The 22,961-nt window shown below is 33.9% G+C and overlaps 1 protein-coding gene across 8 annotated transcripts in view; it reads right to left on the reverse strand.

Moving 5' to 3' along the window:
• Sugct (succinyl-CoA:glutarate-CoA transferase) overlaps positions 1-22,961 on the reverse strand; it is a 679,655-nt gene that overhangs the window by 568,252 nt on the left and 88,442 nt on the right. For all 8 annotated transcript variants that reach the window (XR_013435050.1, XM_005319213.5, XM_021722294.3 and 5 more), the window contains one exon: positions 5,421-5,512. Coding sequence is in view for 7 of the 8 variants with exons in the window: in XM_005319213.5 (XP_005319270.2) it covers positions 5,421-5,512 (92 nt within the window). In the remaining variant the exon portion in view is untranslated. The remainder of the gene's footprint in view (positions 1-5,420; positions 5,513-22,961) is intronic.

Below are 22,961 nucleotides of genomic sequence, written 5' to 3' on the forward strand. Positions count from 1 at the left end.
TTATGCTTACATATATAACGTATTATGTGGTTCCATCCAAGAAGTTCAAGAAAAGGTAGAACCGGTCTACAGTATAAGAAGTTAAAACAGTAGCTACTTCTGGGAGGAGATGATATACTTGGGAAGACACATAAAGAAATTCTGGAGTGATGTAAATATGCTGCTTTGAACTAAGTTGCATTTTTCCAGTTGTATTTTATTTTTGTAAAAATAAAAAAAATCACTGAATCATATGCTTAAGATTTTTAACTATAATGTATGTAAATTTACCTCATTTTTTGTAAATGAATTTTTAAAAGATTGAAAAACTATGCCATCAAGTGTGTTTTTTTCAAAATAGGGGAAGGGTATTTTGGATTTTGAATAGAATATTTCTGAAATAATGCAAAAAGTAAGCAACAATACTAGATTGCCTCTAAGGAGAAGATGAGTTGGGTCAGAGGAAATAAGGTTTATATTGTAGACTCCTAGATAATAGGGGGAAAAAGGCCCTGTTTATGTCACACTGTTAGTAGATAGAAAGCCCTCTTACACTCTTAAAAATGTCCTATTTTGTATGACAAAGTGTATGGTCAACCTACTTATATGACTTTTGGATTTAGTATTACATGAATGTATAACATCTTTTTTATTAAATAAAATGTTAAAGAAAATACAATACAGTGCCTTTGACAGCAATGTAAGAACATTTTTTCTTTGTGTAATTATGTGCATTTCCTTGGTTCTTATAAGGTAAAACAAATATCTAGGAAGCTCGTTAACCTGATTTAATTCAACCTGTATGCTTGGGTCAAACTAATCTTAAGAAGCACAGCTTTCATCATATCATTCCCCTTCTAAAAAAAAATCTACCTAACTATACTGTGAGCAAACTACATCACACCTTCTTTATTTGACCTTGAAGATTTTTCTAAAGTATGTCCTCAACCAACCTTCCCACACTGCTCTGAAATTTTAACTCTCAGTTTTTCTGTAAGTGGCCCATAGATACACCTGATTCTTTACTGCTTCCCTGTATTTACTCCTAGTGTGATCTCCACTGGGAATGTCTCCCTCCATCTGAATCACATACATCTTTTAAGGTACCAAGCAACTCAAGTCCTACCATTTCCTTGAAGTCCTACCCTAAGCTACATCTCACTTCTTCCAATTATAATAAGAACTTCTCTCTATCACATTAAATGTAAGTTATAAATAGATTTTGAAATTTTCTCAATTAATTTTGAAAAAAATTAAATTAAGAACACCTATTTTATTGAGCACTAGAACAGAATTGAATAATAACTGATATCAGTGTCAACACATCTCTCTCATATATGCACACATGCAGTGTCCCTAGCCCCCAAACCTCTAGAATTATAAAACTCAGTAGGGTTTCAAAGGTTGTGTATCCTAAAAAAAAAAAAAAAAAAAAAAAAAAAAAGACATCTCTATTTTACAATTTTCTGTATTGTCTACAATATAACATAACATTTAATTTTATGAAGTTATATATTTTTCTGATTTTCTTATGAATGTATATCTGATCTAGCTAACTTATCTGCTCCTTATAGAGTAACTTATTGTGGTACCTAATCCAAAAATAAACAGGTATGATTTATGTTTGATTTTTCAATTGGCATCATTCTTCTTGATGTTTAAGTGTGCCATGACTTATAGTTAACCCTTTACTTAGAACTCATATCATACATGTTTGTGTCATTTACTTTCCAGAATCTCTCATACTTATTGGTTTCATTCCCAATACCTTTTCTGTGTGCCCTATGCTGAAAAAAAACAAAAAAAGAATATTCTCTTTTGAATAAAATTGGTTAGCATAGTGCCACGAATGAAAAAATAAGGGAATATGATTTTGTTCTAAACATAAGATTATAATTTAAGCATATAGTTATAGACCTTAATAAGTTATTAACTTCTGTTTTAATCTATGAAAGAATACCTGCTATTTATAAAGTAAAACCATTTTTAATAATAATAATAATATCTCCCATAACTATTTCCAAGTGTGGTTCACAAAACACCTCTATTAAAAGCACTTGGGCCCATCATTAAACATGCATATTTGCTCTACCCGCAAATCAGTATTTCTGAGGGTGGAACTCAAGAACCTGCAGTTACAATAAGAAATTGACTACCTTATGTTATACATAATTTCATGCTTTTTTTATTTTACAAAAGATATCTTAAATTTGCACTGCACAATATCTTTTAGAGGAGGTATGTGAGCTTCACTTTCAGAAGCACTTCTCTGGAACACGGTAAACTATGTAATATATACAAGATCACAGAGTACAGTGCCAGGCATTCATTTACTCATTCACTAAACGTACATTTATTGAATGTTTACTAAGGCTCTATTCTAAGCACAGAGACATAAGTGACCCAAGCAAAGACCATGGTCTTTCTTAAAGGCTCATATTCTACTGAGACCCATTTGGGCAACATTACACAGGTGTGCACTGGAGCTGGGCCTCAGCCTCTTAGTTGAGTCACTGTACCAATGGCCTGTTCACTAAAGTGTAACATATATCAAGCAGCATGCACAAACAAAATACAAATACAATAAACCAAGATTCATTCTGTAGACATCATGAAGAGTGGAAAGAATACAGGCTCCAGGAGGAAAACATATTTTGAACATCTGAACACTCTGAACAAGTTATTTAAACCTCTAAGCTTCAGTTAACAGAATGTACCTATACCTACCTGGAAGGAGCAACATGAAGGCTGAAGAGATAACAAGAAAAACATCTAGCATAGGCCTAGACAGAGTAGGTACACAAAATTGGTTCTCTTTTTCTCCACAATCAAATCAGAATCTTGTCTGACAATACCATAACAAACCTAAAAAGTTAGATTTTAGACTGAGTGGAGGTCAACTGTACCCAGTTTGACTTAAATCCCATCATAAAACTGCTTTCATAAATTTTATCCCATACTATACATTTGGGTATGCCTCCTCTGGGATAAAAATGGCATATTACTCACTAGGGAAAAAAATACATTTTGAGTTTTTCCATTAGAGTACCAGGCTATGCTTGGAACATCACTCAATTTCCAGGGAGAAATACATGCGATAACCTCTAAAAAATTATGCATAATAATGTACCTTCTCTTCTCATCAAACTAACGTAATATCTATAAACAATAAATATAGCCACACTACTCCTTCCCTCTTCAATCTTGTTTTGCACCCTTTGTTGCTAGTTCACAATAATCCAATAATACTGGCCTTCTTTTGATTCCTCAAACCTATCAGACTCTCTGGAATGGAGGGAGGCATCATGCATGGTTTTGCCAAGTTGAGTCCCCCCTGAAACATCAAGTCTTCAGAGAAACCTTTCCTAACTGACCATCCTGTAAAGATGAGGCTCCACTGTGAAGGGTGATGTGGCAAATTCTCCTAACAATAGAGCAACCTGAATTGGTTCCAATCAATCATCTGACAGCATGAAGTTATGCTGCAGCACAGATATACAGCTGTGCAGTTTGATAAAAGTTCACACACAACATGATACAATCCTGTGTGAGCATAAGCTAGCAAGCGAAATTATCCAGGGCTTCATAAGTGAACCCACCTATGAAGCTGCTGCTGAGAGATTTAGGGAACTAACATATATTGCTGATAAGATAAGGAAAAACAACTTTCTTAAGAACTCCCAGTATGACCTGATTTCTTTAATCTGCTTTTATTTTTTGCTGTCCAACCACATTTTGTGAAGATACTTAGAAGTATGATAATGGTCTGAGGTATAATATTATAAATGCTAATAGCCCCCTGTACTCTTCTTCAGCACTCCTTTTATTGGTATGCAATGGGTATCTTCTGCTAATGCTTGTTCCCACTTGACAGTTCCAGGAGGGCAAGAACTATGCCTATCCTACAGTGTGCTTAATCCCAGTGCCTTCCTTAGTCCTTGGAATATATGCAATAACTTTTCACTGGTCCAATGAATGACCTAAAGAGTGAGAACTGTATCTAGGTGAAAGAGATACAGTACAGGAGAATTAAGTTTGCTTAATTTAATATACTTAAAAGTATATAAAACAATGTTTAAAGACACCATAGTAAGTGCTCAATACATGTTATTATTTGCTTAGCTATAACAAAAATTACCCAAGTATGGTACCAAAGAAAAGGAAAGTTGTTGTTGACTGGTAAATTATAAGGCTGAGGACACACTGTATGGTTATCCCTTTCAGAAACAGTATGGTGTAGTATAGGAATAATGAAAGTCCTTCACTTCAGCAGTCTTTCATTCATTTTAGCACTTTTATAATTTTAAAAGACCCAGATGTTTTCACATATTCCCAATTGAATTCAGTGTCCTTAAAATCAGCACTCATTACTGTGCATGCTTGACCATATAAGAGACTATGGGATAAAATAAAGAGAAATATGTTCATGCTCCATTCTCTAAATAAGTAGAAAGAAACTCGTACTCTGAATATTTTAAGAAAAAGCCACACATTTTTTTCTGTGACTTATAAAAATTAAACAACAGAGGATGAAAGCACAAAAGAACTTATATCATAAGACATTAAAATCCCACAGGTGTTTTGAACTAAAAAGAAATAAAGACTGCAAAAGAGAAGAGTTGAAGTTACTCCCCTTGGTTATCCCAACACTGCAGCACTATTTCCTAAAGAATTGACTGAACAAAGTGATTCAGGGAAAGAATACCTGCTAGAACAAGATTTGTAAGCCTACAAATTCAGTTTGTTTTGAAATGCATGCCTTTCAGTAATTTTATTTATTAGAATTCAGTATTCTTTTTTTTCTCTCACTTCATATTGTTTACCCCCAGACTCCATCTTTTAAAATCTAAACAACCACATTTTGTCCCTTTATATACTCCTTAGGAACTTACCAAGCAAATACTGGTGGCGAGAGATTGTCATAAAATGAAATAATTCTTTCACTGTCAAACTCTAACACATAAGACAAATCAGATTCGACTAAGCCTGAGGATTTAGGTAACAAATCTTCAAATACATAGTTACTTATAATATTCCAAAAGAAAAAAGAAACCCTTTGCTATGTACACATATTAAAAACCCTCTGCTATGTACACTCTGGCAAAAGTGAACATCTATGGTCTAATAAGCCATTCTACTTTACAAAAGAAATATTCCTAAATCACACAAAGGTTATTAAGTTTGGATAATATGATAAATGTGGGAAATGTGTTCACTACCTGATTTATTGCTTCTTTCTAAAAAGAGTATTCTTTTCATGGGACCATACTGAAATTTAGGCTTCAGTATAACTGTAATGAACACACTTCCATTTTACTTTAGTAAGTCATTTGATTTCACTGGTTTCTTTTTAAAATTAATTCTAACTTAATCCTATAGGTTAATGAAGAGAAAAATTGTGTGGAATATAAAATTATTAACATTCTAAGAAGAATACCTACCTCAGGCCCTGTGATGTGCATCAGACCAGAAATAGCAGAGGCAATGGCATCATAACCAGCTCTTTGAGACATGGGGCCTGTCTGACCATAACCTAAAACAAGAAGAATAGACATGATAAGCACCATGCAGGGTGCACTATAACCATTTCACAATAGTGTGTTGAAACCATTTGTTTCCAGAAATCTTGCAGCATTTTGTTCCTACTTAGATCTATTCAATCCCTTAAAGGAGACACCAAGAATTCATTACAGTGTTCTACCCCAGAAAGTAAAAAACTGCTGATCCCACCTGCATAAGTGTTTTGTTTGGCCTGAAAACATCTTAAAATAATCTTATTTAGTTGCCAACAATTAAAAGTCAAGAGATAACACAAAAAATGCAAATTCTGTTTTTTGTTGAAAAATTAGAAAATAAATTCAAAGAAAGGCTTAAATTTTTACATGACAGAAAAACTTTTTTTCTTTTCTTTTTTCTTTTTTTTTATTAATGCATTATAGTTATACATAATATTGGGATTCATTTTGACATAATTATACAATCATGGAATTAATTTGCTCCAATTCAGTCCCCAATACTTCCTCTTTCCTTCCCCTCCTCCCTTCCCCTGTCCCCTTTCCTCTATTCTACTGGTATTTCTTCTATGTATTTATGGGGTTTTATAATTAGTGCATTATAGACATACAGAAAGGTAAAATTTACTGTGGTATATTCATATTCATATTCATATATATACATAGGTCAGTTTCATTCCACTATTCCTCCTTTTCCCGTTTCTCCTCCTTCCCCCTCAATTTCCTTCCTTTCTTCCACTGATCTCTCTTCATGGTGTGTCCTTCCCATACCCTTTTTATTTTTTCTAATTTTGGTCTAGCTTTCACATATGAGAGAAAACATTTGACCCTTGACTTTTGGGTCTGGCTTATTTCACAAAGCATGATGCTCTCCAGTTCCATCCATTTACCAGCAAATGCCATAATCATATTCACAATAACCTAAAAAAAGTACTTGGGAATAAATATAATCAAGGAGATGAAAGACCTCTACAATAAAAACTAGAGAACAGTGAAGAAATGAATTGAAGATGACACATGAAGTTGGAAAGAACTCCCACCCACATTCTTAGATAGGCAGAATTAATATTATCAAAATGGTATTACACAGATTGAATGCATTCCCCATCAAAATACCAATGGCATTCTTCCCAGAATTAGAAAAAAAAAACAGTTCTAAAATTCATTTGAAAGAATAAGAGACCCAGAATAGCCAAAGCAATCCTAGGCAAGAAGAGTAATGCTAGAGGCATCACCATACTGGACCTCAAATATACTACAGAGTTATGAAAAGAAAAAAATCAACATGGAACTGGCACCAAAATAAAAATGAAGACCAATGAAATAGAACAGAAGACACAGTGACAAAGCCACCCTGATACAGTCATCTGGTACTCAACAAAGATGCCAAAAACAAACACTGGACAAATGAATAGCCTTTTTTAACAAATGGTGCTGGGGAACCTGGATATCCATATGTAGAGGAATAAAAACAATCCCTATCTTTCACCTCACACAAAAGTCAACTCAAAGTGGATCCAAGATCTAGGATCCACTAGGAATTAGATCAGAAACTCTGCAACTGCCAGATAAAATGTAGGTTAACACTCTAATATATTGTTAAGGAACCAACTTCCTTAACAACACTCTTAAAGGGCAACAATCTTGAACTAACAGCTCTCCCCTTTGCACAAGACAAGAACACGTCAGCCTGCCAGGAGCTCTACCACTCCTTACTCCTGAACTTCTCAACTTGATTCACTCATCTAACTTACCTCCCATGCCCCAGTTGATATTTACAACTCTTGATCTGCACATGACAATATACAAACAAGCAAAGCAGTGTCTCCATAGATTCTTATATTTTCTCAAGTATGAAAAGAAAACATAAATAATAAATTGAGAAATTGGACATTAAAAGCCTTAATGCTAAACCCAAGGCCAACACCATTCTAAATGGAGAAAAATTGAAAGCATTCCCTCTAAAAACAGGAACAAGACAAGGATGCCCTCTTTTACCACTTCTATTCAACATTGTCCTTTAAATTCTAGCCAGACCAATTAAGCAAAAGAAGTAAATTAAATGGATATGAATAGGAAAAGAACAGCTCAAAGTATTCCTATTTGCCCACAACATGATTCTATATTTAGAAGACCCAGAAACTCCAACAGAAAACTTCTAGAACTCATAAATGAATTCATTAAAGTAGCAGGATATAAAAATAACACCAATAAATCAACTGTGTTCCTATACAGCAATGATGAATCAGCTGAAAAAAAAATTAGAAAAACTATCCCATTCATAGTAGCCTCAAAAAAAGTAAAATACTCGGGATTCAAACTAACAAAATAGGTGAAAGAAGTCTATAATCCAAACTATAAAACACTACAGAAAGAAACTAAAGAAGACCTTAAAAGATGGAAAGATGGATCCACAGAGTTAATATCATCAAAATGGCCATACTACCAAAAGCATTATATAGATTCAATGTAACTCCTATTAAAATTCCAGTGATGTTCTTCATTAAAATAGAAAAGACAGTCATGAAATTCATTTGGAAATATAAGAGGACCAGAATAGCCAAAGCAATCTTTAGCATGAAAAATGAAGCAGGAGGCATCACAATACCAGACTTTAAATTATACTACAGGGCTATAGTAACAAAAACAGCATGATATTGGCACAAAAAACAGGCATAAAGACCAATAGAACAGATTGGAAGACACAGAGACAAACCCACATAAATATAGTTATAGCATAACAGACAAAAGCAACACAAACACACACTGGAGAAAAGATAGCTTCTTCAACAAAATGGTGCTGGGAAAAATGGAAATCCAGATGTAGTAGAATGAACTTGAACCCCTATCTTTCACCCTACACAAAACTCAACTCAAACTGGATCAAAGACCTATGCATTAGACCAGAGACCTTGTGTCTGCTAGAAAAAAAATGTAGGCCTAACACTCCATCATGTAGGCTTAGGAACCTAATTTCTCAACAAGACTCCTAAAGCACAAGAAGTAAAATCAAGAATCAGTGAATGGGATGGTATCAAACTAAAAAACTTCTTCACAGCAAATGAAACAATCAAGAATATGAGAGAGCCTACAGAGTGGGAGAAAATCTTTGCCACCTGCATCTCCAACAGAGCACTAATCTCTAGGATATATAAAACAAAAATTCAAAAAAGTTAACACAAAAAAAAATAAAATAAATCAATAAATAGGCTAAGGAACTGAGCATGTACTTCACAGAAGAAGAAATGCAAATGGTCAACAAATATATTAAAATATGTTCAACATCTCTAGCGATTAGAGAAATGCAAATTAAAACTACACTGAGATTCCATCTCTAGTTAGAATGGCAATTATCAAGAATACAAGCAACAATAAATGTTGGCAAGGATGTGGGGGAAAACGTACACTCATACATTGCTGGTGGGACTGCAAATTGATGCAACCACTATGGAAAGCATTTCAGAAAACCTGAAATGGAACCACCATTTGACCCAGCTATCCCACTCCTCAGTTTATACCCAAAGGACATAAAATCAGCATATTATAGTGACACAGACATGTCAATGTTTCCAGCAGCTCAATTCATAATAGCTAAGCTATGGAACCAACTTAGGTGCCCTTCAACAGATGGATGAATGAATAAAGAAAATGTGGTACACATACACAATGGAATATTATTCAGGCAAAAGAACAATGAAATTATGGTATTTGCTGGTAAATGGATGGAACTGGAGACTATCATGTAAGTGAAATAAGCCAAACCCAAAAAACAAAAGCCAAATGTTCTCTCTGTAGATGCTGACACACAATGGTGGGGTTGGAGGGGAAGGAGTAGAAGTTCATTGGATTAGACAAAGGAAATGAAGGAAAGGGAGGGTAATGGGAATAGAAAAGACCGTAGAATGAATCTGACATAACTTCCCTATGCTCATATATGAATACGCCACCCATGAAATGCCACATCATTTTCAACCATAAAAATGTGATCCTTATTAGAATAAGTTATATTCCGTGTATGTATATCAAAATATACTCTACTGTCATGTATATCTAGAAAAAACAAAATAAAAATTTTTAAAGTGAAAAAAAAGTAATTGGACATAAATAAAACAATTACATTTTCTAACAGTGCTTTTTAAGGTGTCACATTTTTTTCTTCCTTCCGTCTTTCCTTCCTTCCTCCCATCCTTCCTTACTTCCTTCCTTCTGAGGAGTGAGGGGGCATCAACAAGAATCATGAGAACACAAGAATTCTTCTCTCCTGCTCTCTTCAGTCTTGGTATTTATTGCTCAGTAATAAAAATTATGTCGGGAGCTACATGAGTCTGTCTCCAAATCCATCAACCAGAGAGGGAATAAACTGCTTTCTATACCCATTATTCCCTGTTCTAGAAGTTTCAGAAAAAGGGTTCCCTGAGGCCTTGCTTCACTTGCCACCTGAAATGTTCCCTCCACCTCATTCCCTGGCATCCTGCAGGCCTCTATTCAAATGTCTCTTATCAGAGAGACTGCCCTGATGACCTTTTATAAGAGCACCTTCACTTTGCACTTTCAATTCCTCTTAGCCAATTATATTTGTCTTCATAGTCCTTATCATCAGATATATATATGATATATATATATATCATATATATACAATCTACTTATACATTTATTGATTTATGTTGTCTCTTCTATTTGAATCACGGCGGTATCCTCACTATCTAGGACAGTGTTCAATAACATTTATTGACTAAGAATAAATGAATACTTGTTATTCAAAATTTAAAAAAAAAACTATAAAATATAAGTGAATAAAGTAACTAGAATATGTAAATGACTAATAACCAACTAACCTAACCAGATGCATTTGCTACCAGAAACAGTCTTTGTCAGAAATGTCAGCATGTAAAACAAAAATCCTCAGAAAAAAATCATCACTTATTATTAATAAATAAAATTGTTTAAGATTAATTCATATTTGTCATTTTTAATGACAGAGAAGACTTCAAAACACATCTCTCCTTATGTTTTATTATGAAAAATTTCAAACAAAAATAGAATTTATAATAAGCCATCAAGCCAACTTCAATAATCATTTATTCATAGCCAATCTTCTTTCATTATACTTAGCTTTCTATTAAAACTACTGTATGAAGAAAAAATAATAAATTTTTTTTTAAAACTCATGTCTTGATTCAGGTAAAAGTTTTTCTCCCCATTTCAAAACAAAATGTGTAAATTCTGAACTATTACTTTTTAAATCTTTAAAAAAGCCAAAAGGGGATGTAAAGTACAAGTCAATGTTCCCAATGCAGAGATATAGAAATTTATCCCAAGCTTTAAAGAATGAAAAGTTTGCTAGTTTGTAGCTATAAACAGTACCCTATCCCACTTACAGTCTTGGATACAGTGGTTTTCAAACCACAAGTGGTTCTCAGCATTGAACTGGCCTTTCAGAGCAAAGAGAAGCTGCCACCAAAAGGCAGGAATGCTCTGTACTCCTGAACCACCTTTTATCTCAACAGGAAGTCAAGGATTAAGTTTCAGTCCACTCAAGGTTATGAAAATCAATAGGTGCTTCTGGCCAGCAGCCCAAATCCCTCAGACAGGGATAGACCTACCCCCAACCACCACCATTAGCACTGCTCTAAATGTTACCTTCTAAATAAAGGCCTGTAGGAAAATGTGCTCAGAAAAATAAATGGCTTACTAAATAAAAATGCACCATAATAGTTCCCTTGTGGTACAAATTCTCATTTTGTTCTGCTTACAAGAGGGAGGCACAAATATCCTAATTACTTTAAATTGCAACTTTCCTGTATTTCTATTAAAGAAATATACAAATAGTTACTCTCACTGGAGGCAGTAGACATAATGAAAAAAAAAAATAGAATGAGTTTCAGGGTTGAAAAAAGTCTGAATTCAAATTACAATTTTGCCAATCTTTAAATCTTTGATAATTCATTTAATTTCCCTGAACCTCAACATATTCATCTGAAAAATGGCAATATTCACATTTATCTCACAGATACATTATGGGGATTCAATTTGATAAGACAGCAAAACAAAGTACATTTTAGGGCTGGGGCTGTAGCTCAGTGGCAGAGTGCTTGCCTAGCATGTGTGAGGCACTGGGTTTTATCCTTAGCACCACATAAAAATAAACAAATAAAATAAAGGCATTCTGACCATCTACAACTACAAAAAAGATTATTTAAAAAGTACATTTTACATTGAGCATTAAATTTATCAATGTATCAATAAATATGCATTAATCAATGCACTAATAATATAGTAGCTTATATTTTTCATAAAATATTGATAATAACAAAAAGAAAACTGCCTTGAGGTGTGTTGAAATAATGAGAATAGATTCTCAGCATTTAAATTGCGTTAATAATCTGTAAAAATTGAAAATTTTTGTACTTAGAATCTTACACTTATTCATTTAAAGAAGCTAACAACAATTGTATATATATGTATGTTTTATATAGATAGATAGATAGATAGATAGATATTTCTGTAATATCAGTAACAATTATTCCACTCTTTCACCTTATTCTTATCTTAACTATTTGAATACTGGCAACTAATACTATCAACAAATATTTATGACAATAAATAGAGCTTAAAAACAGGTACTATTTTGACATTGTCAAAATAGTAGTTTGCTAAGATTACTCTGTTGACAATGGACAGATTGGATTTATTGAAAAGTTTAATAAGGAGCTGAAAAATAGATGAGCATGAGATCCAATTAGTTCTAATTGTATGTTTAGATTTACAATTTCAAAAACAGCTATGTTCGAATTCAAATTAAAGAGGAAAAATCTAAACACATCAGTTCTTTATAGCCAAGTAAGGGAACAAGGCAAATTAAAGAGGTTGTGGAGAGAAACACTAGACACACATTCTTCCCCCCACCTCTGACTTACATGCATTTTAAGGAGCAATCTTGCCATCTTGTGGCTGTTAGGAACATTGACTATAAGGTAAAACTTTTATTTTCAGAAATGTAAGTAAAAATGTGGGGGAAAGAAACTGAAGTGAAAAGATTTCCTATCTCTTACTATTTATACTGAATCCCAAATGATCTGGTCTGCCTACTTCTAGTTGCACTCATTTTTCTTAATTGTATCTACCTTTGGTGCTCTTGCTTCCCATAACTCCTATCATCTCCTATAGTGCTCAATACCCTGTCTATCCATGGCTGTTACCCTTTGGAAAGTCACAAATATCTTTGACAAACTGGTGAGAGGCTATGAACTCTGCCCAGAAGAAAGTAATTGAATTTATGTGCCTACTCTTAGAACCCATCATGCACCCTTGGGTAAACTGTCAGGCTAAGGACCCTCAATAGGTAATCGCTGCTAGGACAGCTCTCCTCACAGGAACCTGAATTGGAGCAGCTTTGAGGCTTCCCAGCAACCAAGAGCTTCAGGATGGAGCTTTTGCCTGATAATAGAAGGAAAAAAGAGAGCAAAAGAAAATCTCTCATCTACACTATTTCATTAGCCTCCTATTTCTGGTCTCCTTCCCTTATTCTTGTCTTTTGTGAACACACTGATTTTTTTATGTAAATCAGAGTGTATTATTTTCCAACCAAAGCTTTCTTGAGACTTTCCAACTCAGAATAAATTCAGACCCCTTATCCTGACTTAGGGAGCCCTGCATGGATTGATCACTGCCTGCTTTCTAGTCTCAACTCCTCAATTTTCCCACTGCCCTATCTAAAGTCCTGTGTTAGTCAGCTTTTCATTGTTGTGACCAAAATACCTGGCAAGACCAACTTACAGGAGAAAAAGTTTACTCGGGCTCACAGTTTCAGAGGTCTCAGTCCATAGACAAGGTATCAGTCCATAGGTAGGCAACTCCATTACTCTGGGCCCAAGATGAAGCAGCACATAATCTGGGAAAGGCCCAGGGGTACAAAGCTGCTCAGCTTATGGCAGGGTCAGGAAGTACAGAGTGAGAGGGGAAGGGGCTGCAGGGAAGATGCACACTCCCAGGGCACACTCCCTGTAACCCATCTCCTCCTGTTATGCCCCACTTGCCTACTATTACCACTCAGTCAGTCCATTCAAACTAGGATGGACTGATTAGGTTAAAGCTCTCACAATCCAATCACTTGACCTCTCAGTATACCTACTGCATTAACAGGAACTTTGGGGGGATAGCTTATATTCAACCATAACAATGTGAATAAATACACTTGGGAAATAGAAAAAATGGTTAATACAACTGACTATAAGACAAAGATTAAATCTGTACTTTCTCCAGTAATATCTGAAATAACCTGTTGAGAGTAGAGAACAGAATGGAAAAGTGAAGACAACTAAATTTCTAGTTTAGACTATTTTTTTTATTGGTTGTTCAAAACATTACAAAGCTCATGACATATCATCTTCCATACATTTGATTCAAGTGGGTTATGAACTCCCATTTTTTATTGATATTTCCCAATAGTTCAGATTTGCCTCCCTGTCTTCTTATTTTCAATGTTTTAATTAAATTCATCAATTCCATGCTCCAAACAAGATATTGGCAACATCTATAGATAGAATAATAATGACAATATTTATGGAGGTATTGGCATTAGGCACTCTTGCTGAATTTTTGTCAGTTAGGTTACTTAATCCACACAATAACTCTGTAAGTTAGGAACTGTTAGCTACTTTTTACAATTATAAAAACTGAGACTTAAAAAGGTTAAGTCCAAATAGGCAAGGCTTTTTAATTCCTCTGGGCCTCTGCACAGGCCAATTTACTTGTGACCTAGTCAATAGTGGGCTTTTTTAGATAAAAAAGAAGGAGGTTTCAAAGAAGACTAGGACCTATGCTGGTAGTAATAAGCAATATGTTTAAAATTAATACCATGGTTATCAGCTAGATTGCTAATACTAATAGAAATTCCAATAGACCATTTACTTGAAAGAACAGAAGGCAATAAAATATTTTACATTAAATAATGTAATTCTTTAAAAATGTATGTAAATATATAGACTTTGCTTCCTTCTCTACTCATTTTCTGTGTGAAGGGTGTTTCTTGTTGTTGTTTTGTTGTTGTATTAGACACTCTACCACCTTGTCCCCAGGTCTGAAGAATGTTTCTGAATTAAAATAATAGGATATAAACTCACAGTACATTTTATTTTAAAAAAAAAATGTTTATTTTTTTTGTCTACTAAAAAGGACTAGAAGCAAAAACTAGTTCAGTAGCCCAGAATATTCTTAGTATCCAGGCTATGGGTCTCTAAATATTACTTTCCACAAAAAGGAACTAAGAGTCCTCAGGGAAATGTCTGATTCCTAAATGGAACAGGAAATGTACAAAATTCTCCTGGAATCACTGTTACTATAAATGAAGGAAGCTACCAAAGACATTCATCATGTAAAAAAAAAAAAATGCAGAAGCCAACTTGAAAAAGCCTTCACTGGCCAAAAATGAAAAGGTGAAAATCAATATGGATAATAACCACAATGGATTGAAACACATCAAGTATGTTAAATTCTGTATACTGTAAGGAATAAATTCAATATTTTAACAACTGGTAAATAAAGAATTTTTTTTTACATCTACCCTGCCTTTAAGTGAACTATACCTTAAGGTAATCAAATGGTTGATGATTTGCTTTATAGAGATCTTCCAACCAATATATGAAAGAACAGCAAAGTTAGAAAAGCATTACTTTATAATTTCTAATGAATATATAGATCTAAGCCATTATCATTAATGGCTGCTAACATCACAAAAAGATCCATATCTAGACATGATGTGCCCTATAGTAGATCAACACACCACTTTCTATCAAGTATTCTTTTTTTTCCCTTTTGTGGTGCTGGGGATTAAATCAAGGGCATTGTGAATGCGAGGCAAGCACTCTACCAACTGAGCTATATCCTCAGCCCTCTATCATGTATTCTTTTTTTAATATTTTTTAGTTGTAATTGGGCACAATACCTTTATTTTGTTTATTTATTTTTATGTGGTACTGAGGATTGAACCCAGGGCCTCGCACGTGCTAGGCGAGTGCTCTACAGCTGAGCCACAACCATAGCCCTAAACAGGAAAAAAAAAAAATCTGATCAAGTTTGTAGATTTGTTGATTTATTACAAAGAAAAAAATAAGAATTTAAAGATCATGGTAATGTAATTAGCAAAACACAAAAAATACAACAGGATTAATGAACTAGTATTTAAACAAGAAAAAAAGAGATTGAGCAGGAACCATAAGTCAAATGAGACATTTGCAATGATCTGCCTTCATTTGGAGCCCAACTCAAATTACACACTGTAAAAAGAGAGAGAGAGAGAGAGAGAGAAGAAGGAGGAGGAGGAGGAGGAGGAGGAGGAGGAGGAGGAGGAGGAGGAGGAGGAGGAGGAGGAGGAGGAGGAGAAGGAAGAGAAAGGAGAAAGAGAACTGTGAAAATCTGAATACCATCTGCACAGTTAATGGGAATTATTATTGTTTGTATTTACATGTAATAATGGTATTGGCATGTAAACTTTAAGGAGAGTCTTTCTCTATTAAATATATCCTGAAATGTTTACAAAGAAAATTTTATAGACTGAAATAAGATTTTAAATATTCAGAAGGGGGAGCAAAAATAAATTTGTGGATAAAACAAGATCAGCCACCAATTGGTCATTATTGAGCAGCATACTAAGATCCATTATATGCTTCTTTCCAAGGAATTTAAATTTTTTTCACAATAATATGTTTAAAATAATAAATTCTAAAATTACATATAAATTTCATTTCCTATGTCTAAAAGTACACCAAGGAATATTAGAGTTGAATGAGTCTGGGGCAAAATTTCTTGCTTTACAGATGAGAAAACTGAGATCCAGAGAGGTTAAATAACTTGTCCAATTAACAGCAAAACTAGAACTAATGCTCAATTTTTTAGTTTTCCAATCTGCTTCTACTTCATCTGAACAGTAGAGTTTATACTGTATTGTGAAGATTCTCCTTAGCCACTTAAGGTCAGTTTTCTCAAAAGCATTTTAGGTTTCTTACTTGTTTGATTGTTTCTTGTGCTTTGTTTTGTGGACATTTCCCTTACTGTACCTCTTTCCTCCACTGAGACATGAGAATATGAGACATGATCAGCAAATGAGCCAAAATTTCACAATCTTGTCACTTTGCACTTGACTTTTTCTATTCCCATGAAAAACCTTCCCATTACCTTGAAAAAAATTTTTCCCACCCTGGGCGTGGTGGTGCATACCTGTAATCCCAGCAGCTGGGGAGGCTAAAACAAATAGGATCGCAAGTTCAAACCCAGCCTCAGGCACCAAGCAACTCAGAGAGACCCTGTCTCTAAATAAAATACAAAATAGGTTTGGAATGTGGCTCAGTGAGTGCCACTGAATTCAATCCCTAGTACCAAAAACAAAACAAAACAAAATTCCCACAATTACATAGTCAGTTTAATAGAATGTGTCATTCTATTATATGCATAGCAATTTACATTCTTAGTCATACTCATTTTGTTTTCATTTTGTTTTGTTTTGTTTGTTTTTATCTCCTCCTCTCAAGTACTGATACACTATTTCTAACCTGGAAGATATTTATTCTTGTAAGTCTTTAAAACCATCATCATCCAAATGAAGTCTGCAAACTAACCTCAGCAGGATTCCAATGAGGTAACCTGTAAGCCAATTTAAAATAACACCTCACTCAATGATTCCATAAGGCCAAATAATAGAGGTAATTTGGGGTTATAACAATAGCATATATAAAGCACTTGCCATTTCCAGGAACTGTATTCATGCTTCATATGACATCTCATTTAAAATACATCTGATATAAATTTCATGTTTTAATTATTGTTGAGAAAAATTAAGTTTTAAGAAACTAAGTGTCTTATCCAAGGTCACATTGCTACTTACCATGATTCAGTAAATAATTATTGAGCTGTTGGTACTCATTACTACAAAAAATATTTTACAAAATATTTCCATGAGCATCAAATATGTTTAAGAATTGTGATTAAGAATTGTGATTCTTGTGATTAAGAATATCCACAATTCACTCATTGTCAAAGACAATGTAATTTCTACTTCAATTAGATTTAAAATTAGACCCCTCAATCTCTATCACAGAGAGGCAGCAAAATTGGTTAATTGCAAAGCACTTGAAACATCTAAAATATCATACTAGTAAGCATATGTCCCTAGTCAGAAAAGAAAATATAAATGTTCTCCATTCTGTGATGTAGCAAAATCATAGTGAGCAGGAAAAAAACTTTATACTGATATCTGAATTTATAACATAATTATTATTTTGTTTTACCAATTTGGTGTCCAATTTGGCAATACTAATATATAAAAGTATGTTTTGCCTGATAATTATTTCATATGCATATATTTCATTTTCCCATCTAGGTAGCATAATACTAGGTACACAGTAAGAACTTAATAAATATTTGTCATCTGACTGGTGCATATTTTTATGTTTTATAATATTCCATGCATGCCTATGATATTCTTTACAACTATCAAAATAATTGTTTTCAAAGAACTGAAGTAGTTAGGGCTATTTGGTATCAAGATACTGTCTTGTCTATAATACACAATGTTTTTTTATGGAAAAAAAAGTCTTCAAAACTATCATCATCCAAATATATATCATCACCCAACTATAAAGGTCATGATTACATGCCATTGCAGTTTGCTAAAAGTGGCCATAAATACACTCACAATGACATACAAACATACAAAGACAAGATTATTCTAAATCCTAGCATATTTATTCAAGTGGGGTGGGAAAAAATATTACAAACAACACTGATATAATGAAAATAAACCACAGAGTTTGTCCTCAGATTAAGAATTCAAATATATTTTAATGGAATTTAGTCTACATCAGCAGTTAGTTCTATAACCCAAGACTCACTATTTCTATAAGATGGATGCAGCTCACATTCTGATTAGATGCACCATGAAATCATAAAGGAATGAAAAGAACTACCATTGTTATGTATTTTTCATCTTCAGGGGAAAATCAAATTTTAAATGACAGAAATGTAAAACAAACTGTTTGAGTAGAAAAGAAAATAAAAACCCAGCCAGACTCTCACATAAAACCAATTCCCTATAGCCGGATTCCCACACTCCAAATAGCAGCACTACGTCAGCCTGTGAAAGGACATTTTAGGCAAAGAACACAAAAATGTTCAGTGCAGACCTCTTTACAAACCAAGACTAAATATCATCTAAAATGAAATCCAGATAAATGGATAACCAAATGAGTAATAACTTAACAAGAATCACCTTTAGCCTTGTTGCACTGCCAAGAGGAAAATACCCAATTAAGGACAATCTTCATCTTTATTTAACAGAAATAAATGAAATAAAACAATAAAAGTAACCCAAGAAAGGAAGACATCAAATAAAATCTAATAATCTTTGACCAGTACAAAGTTGAGAGCAAATAAATTTTTTTCAAACGTGCAGACTTTGGAGTAAGCAATACCTTCTAATTTAGCAAATACTCTCAATGACACCAAATTCCAGGGAAGAGAAATAACATGAAATCAGAAGAAAAAAACATATAATACATGCATAATGTGTAATGGCCCTGGTGAAAACAACCACTTATAGAATAACTGAAGTGAGGTTTAAAAAGTTTATAGTTACAGTAAAAACACATCTAGCGCCCAGACCTTCATTTTTCTAAAAATATATTTTAGTTGTAAATGGACACAATATCTTTATTTTATTTGTTTATTTTTATGTGGTGCCAGGGATTGAACCCAATGCTTCATGCATGCTAGGCAAGCACTCTACCATTGAGCCACAACCCCAACCCCCAGACCTTCATTTTTAAATATCATTCTCCACTCATTGGAACCAGGACTCTTTGAAGAAAATGTTTAATTCTAGGAGCATGTAGGGATGCAGAGATGAACCTAGAAAATCTTGAGTCAAAAGTTTATAAGGTGTTCAACAAATAATGAGGACAGAGCAAAAGTACACAGGAGTCATTTTGAAGATATTCCCACTGGCCACATGTAGGGAATTTTGAGCATCAAAATAAAAAATGACAATTAACGATTATAACCTATTGAATAAAATATGGAAGTAAGAGTCCAAACTGATATAAATAAAGGAGAAGGAAAATTCTTCCTTGTAGTAGAAAGCCAACTAATAAATATAGAAAAAAACGTGTAATTAGAAAAATCACTATTTACCGATATCATATTACTCAGGCAAGAATCATCAATGTATGATAAAACTGGCAGATGAAAGTTCAAGGGATCCCAGAATAGTTACACAGTCTCAAAGTACATCACACACACACACACACACACACACACACACACACACACACATACACACACCGTATATATATGGTCAGTAGCACTTAAAAAAAATTAGTATCTGTGTAGCACCCCATTTTGCTGAGCATAGTTTATAACATACCCATGGCTGGGCATAGCTAGAAGGATTAAGGGAGAAGCTGGGCAGTAGTAAATGAAGGTCTTTCATAATTGGTGCTATCATGATGATCTAGTGTTGTTCATTTCTGAGCTTGGCAGGGGTTTAAAGCCTACTTATCATACAGAGCATTATAATGGGTTCTTCAAAGATTTCCCTTACTCCATCAGTGGAGATTCCTAATGTCTAGGGTCTCTTAGTGTAGTGAGACTATCTATCTCTGTTCCAGACGGTCACTTGTCTTTCCTCAACTCTAGGCACTATCAGAACTAACACCAGCTTGGACAGGATCAAAAACAAGCATACAGTATTTTCCCCTTTCTAACCCTGATTCACAGGAAATACTGGCAGGACTGCAGTGGCTTCCCAAACCGCAGCCCTTAGACATCCTCTAGCTCTCTATCTCAGGAGTGAATCATACACTTATCCACCAAGCTCCAGAGAATAAAAACCAAATCATCCCAGAGTCCCACTGAATGCCTTTTCCTTTGGCTTTAGATGATAAATTCTATAAAACTGTTTCTTTTGAAATTATGCACATTTGATTGATAGTTTTTAATTAAAAATTATTTTAGAAGTGTACCAAAATATTAAATAATTATCTCAAGTCAGGGTGGTAGCATTATAATCTGTATTTTCTTTTTTATACTTCTCTATTTTCAAAATGACCATCTATTAATTTTATGATTAGTAAAAAACAATAATAGCTTTTTAAAAATAGATGGTATAAATGTCTAATTTATCCTATAATTATATTTCTGGCAATAATAATTACAAAGAATAATATTAATATAAATGAAAATTGCCTTTTGTTTTTATTTTTATTTCTGTTTTTTTATTTTTTGCAAAATGTGTGACAAATATCAAAAGGAGATCTGACTATATTCATGAATTTGATTTCTTCACAGATGGTGAATACACTTGACTCCGAGATGCCAAAACAGAAATTTTTTAAAGATTTTTTTAGTTGTAGAGGACATAATATCTTTATTATATTTATTTTTATGTGGTACTGAGGATCGAACCCAGTGCCTCACACATATGAGGCAAGTACTCTGCCACTGAGCTACAACCCCAGCACCTCAAAACAGAAATTTTAATCTTCCATGCAGATTGTGGGTTCATTTCAATGAACTTACCTTTCTCATTATTTGACCTAAACTAATAGTAAAAGGCATTTACATTTTCTTTCAATGGTCCAATAATGGTAAGGAAGATGATGGCAAAACATTTTGTGTTGAGGGAATCAGCTCAGGTTCAAATTTTTTCTGTGGCTAACCCAGAAATAAATAATTTAGAATTTATCATGCTATAATAAGAAACTATGCTAAGATTGACATTATTTCCTAGAAAATGGATATTTCTATGTATTTGTAGGATTGTGCCAAGAATAGAAAAATTTCCACATTAATAAACCATTGCATACAGAGTAGTTTCCATTGCAGTCCTAAGTTAAATGGGCTCAAGAAACTGATAAGAGACTTTCAGATTTTGTCATCTCCACATAGAATTTAGATTAGGTGATGTTTCCTCCGTTGTCACTCAGGGACTATTACTTGACCTAATAGAATGATGGCCTGAATACTTGGTAAGAGGCTTATCACAAAGTCATTAACCAATACCAACTTTCCTCCTAATACAGTCAAGTTTCAAAGCCAAATTTATGTTTTTAATTAATGCTAACTTTTCACCAGATGCAAATAAATTTCTGGAACACTCTGGAAATATCATTACAGCCAAATGGACTATCAGAAAATGCATTAAATTCATTCTTTAAACTCCTGGGTTAACATGGCAGCAAAGAGCCATGTCTTCATGCTTCCTCTCATTCCATCAAAACACGTACAGAGAAATATGATAAAGATTAAAACTGATCAAGAAGGAAGGAACATTATAGGGAAGATAATATCACATACCATATTTAGTAGAGAATTCCCACTAAAAGCATCATTGATGCAAAGAACTAAAAAGCACATTCTTGAAAGATAAATCGTATGTATCCTATTTTTACTGAGAATACCACAAACCATCTTCCAATGAGTTGGGGGGGAAAGTTACTATTTTCCCAACATGATCCTAATAACCCAGGGATTGGGTTAGACTTCCTTATCTTTAACAGGTCTTAGTTAATTAAACAACACTTTTTACAAGGCAGTGAACCAAAGGTTTAGAATTCTAGGGGGGGAAATGTTGGATTAAAGGAATCTTATTTATCAAATTATCTTTAATTTCTGTTTTAAGGTTTTATCTGTGTTGATTGTGCAACCTTTTACCCATTAGGAAGTTTTTTATTTTTTTTGTCTACTTAATGTTCACTTTATCCAAACAATCACATTACTACCATCATCATTTGGTACCACTAGTGGCAAGAGGCCATTCATTATCAATCTGCATTAACAGGGCCTGGTCACTACCTCCTAAAGACACACCTGACTTTTATAACTGAGATGACTAATTGTGATGATATCCAATTACAAATATTCCCCTTTTATTCCTTCATTTACAGAACTGGGAGTTAGGCTTCCTCTGTCCTACAACAGAAACATTACTCCTGCAAAGTAGTACATGTGCATATTTCCTCAAAGAGCAAAATAAAATAATTTTGCAGAAAACCTCTTGCTTTCATTTGCTTTATTTAAAATCATATAAATTATTCTCTTGGAATGGAACTCCTCAATTATGCATGACCAACTGGAAGGACACTAGTAACAGTTTTTCAAGCTCATTCTTTTTCCAAAAGAACTGTCACAAGGCAAGAGGCCAAATGTCTCTATCCACAAGTACAAAATTCTCCAAAGATAACCTACAACAAGCATTACTTCTAGAATTGGTAAACTATGTCAAAGAACAACTGACAGTTTTCCAGAAGCAGAATTTGGTCTTCATCAGCCCCACCCATTTTTTTCTGTTTCTATAGCCAAGTTCCCAGTACATAACAGAGTTTGAGAAAGTAGGTGAAGACTGGTAAAAGTTCACGAATGTTGAGATGCTTTGATACTTATGGAAAAGCAGAAAGGGTGGAAACAAGAACACTTCTGAAA

This window comes from Ictidomys tridecemlineatus, chromosome 2 (genome assembly GCF_052094955.1).
Source record: "Ictidomys tridecemlineatus isolate mIctTri1 chromosome 2, mIctTri1.hap1, whole genome shotgun sequence".
NCBI classification, from domain to species: domain Eukaryota; kingdom Metazoa; phylum Chordata; class Mammalia; order Rodentia; family Sciuridae; genus Ictidomys; species Ictidomys tridecemlineatus.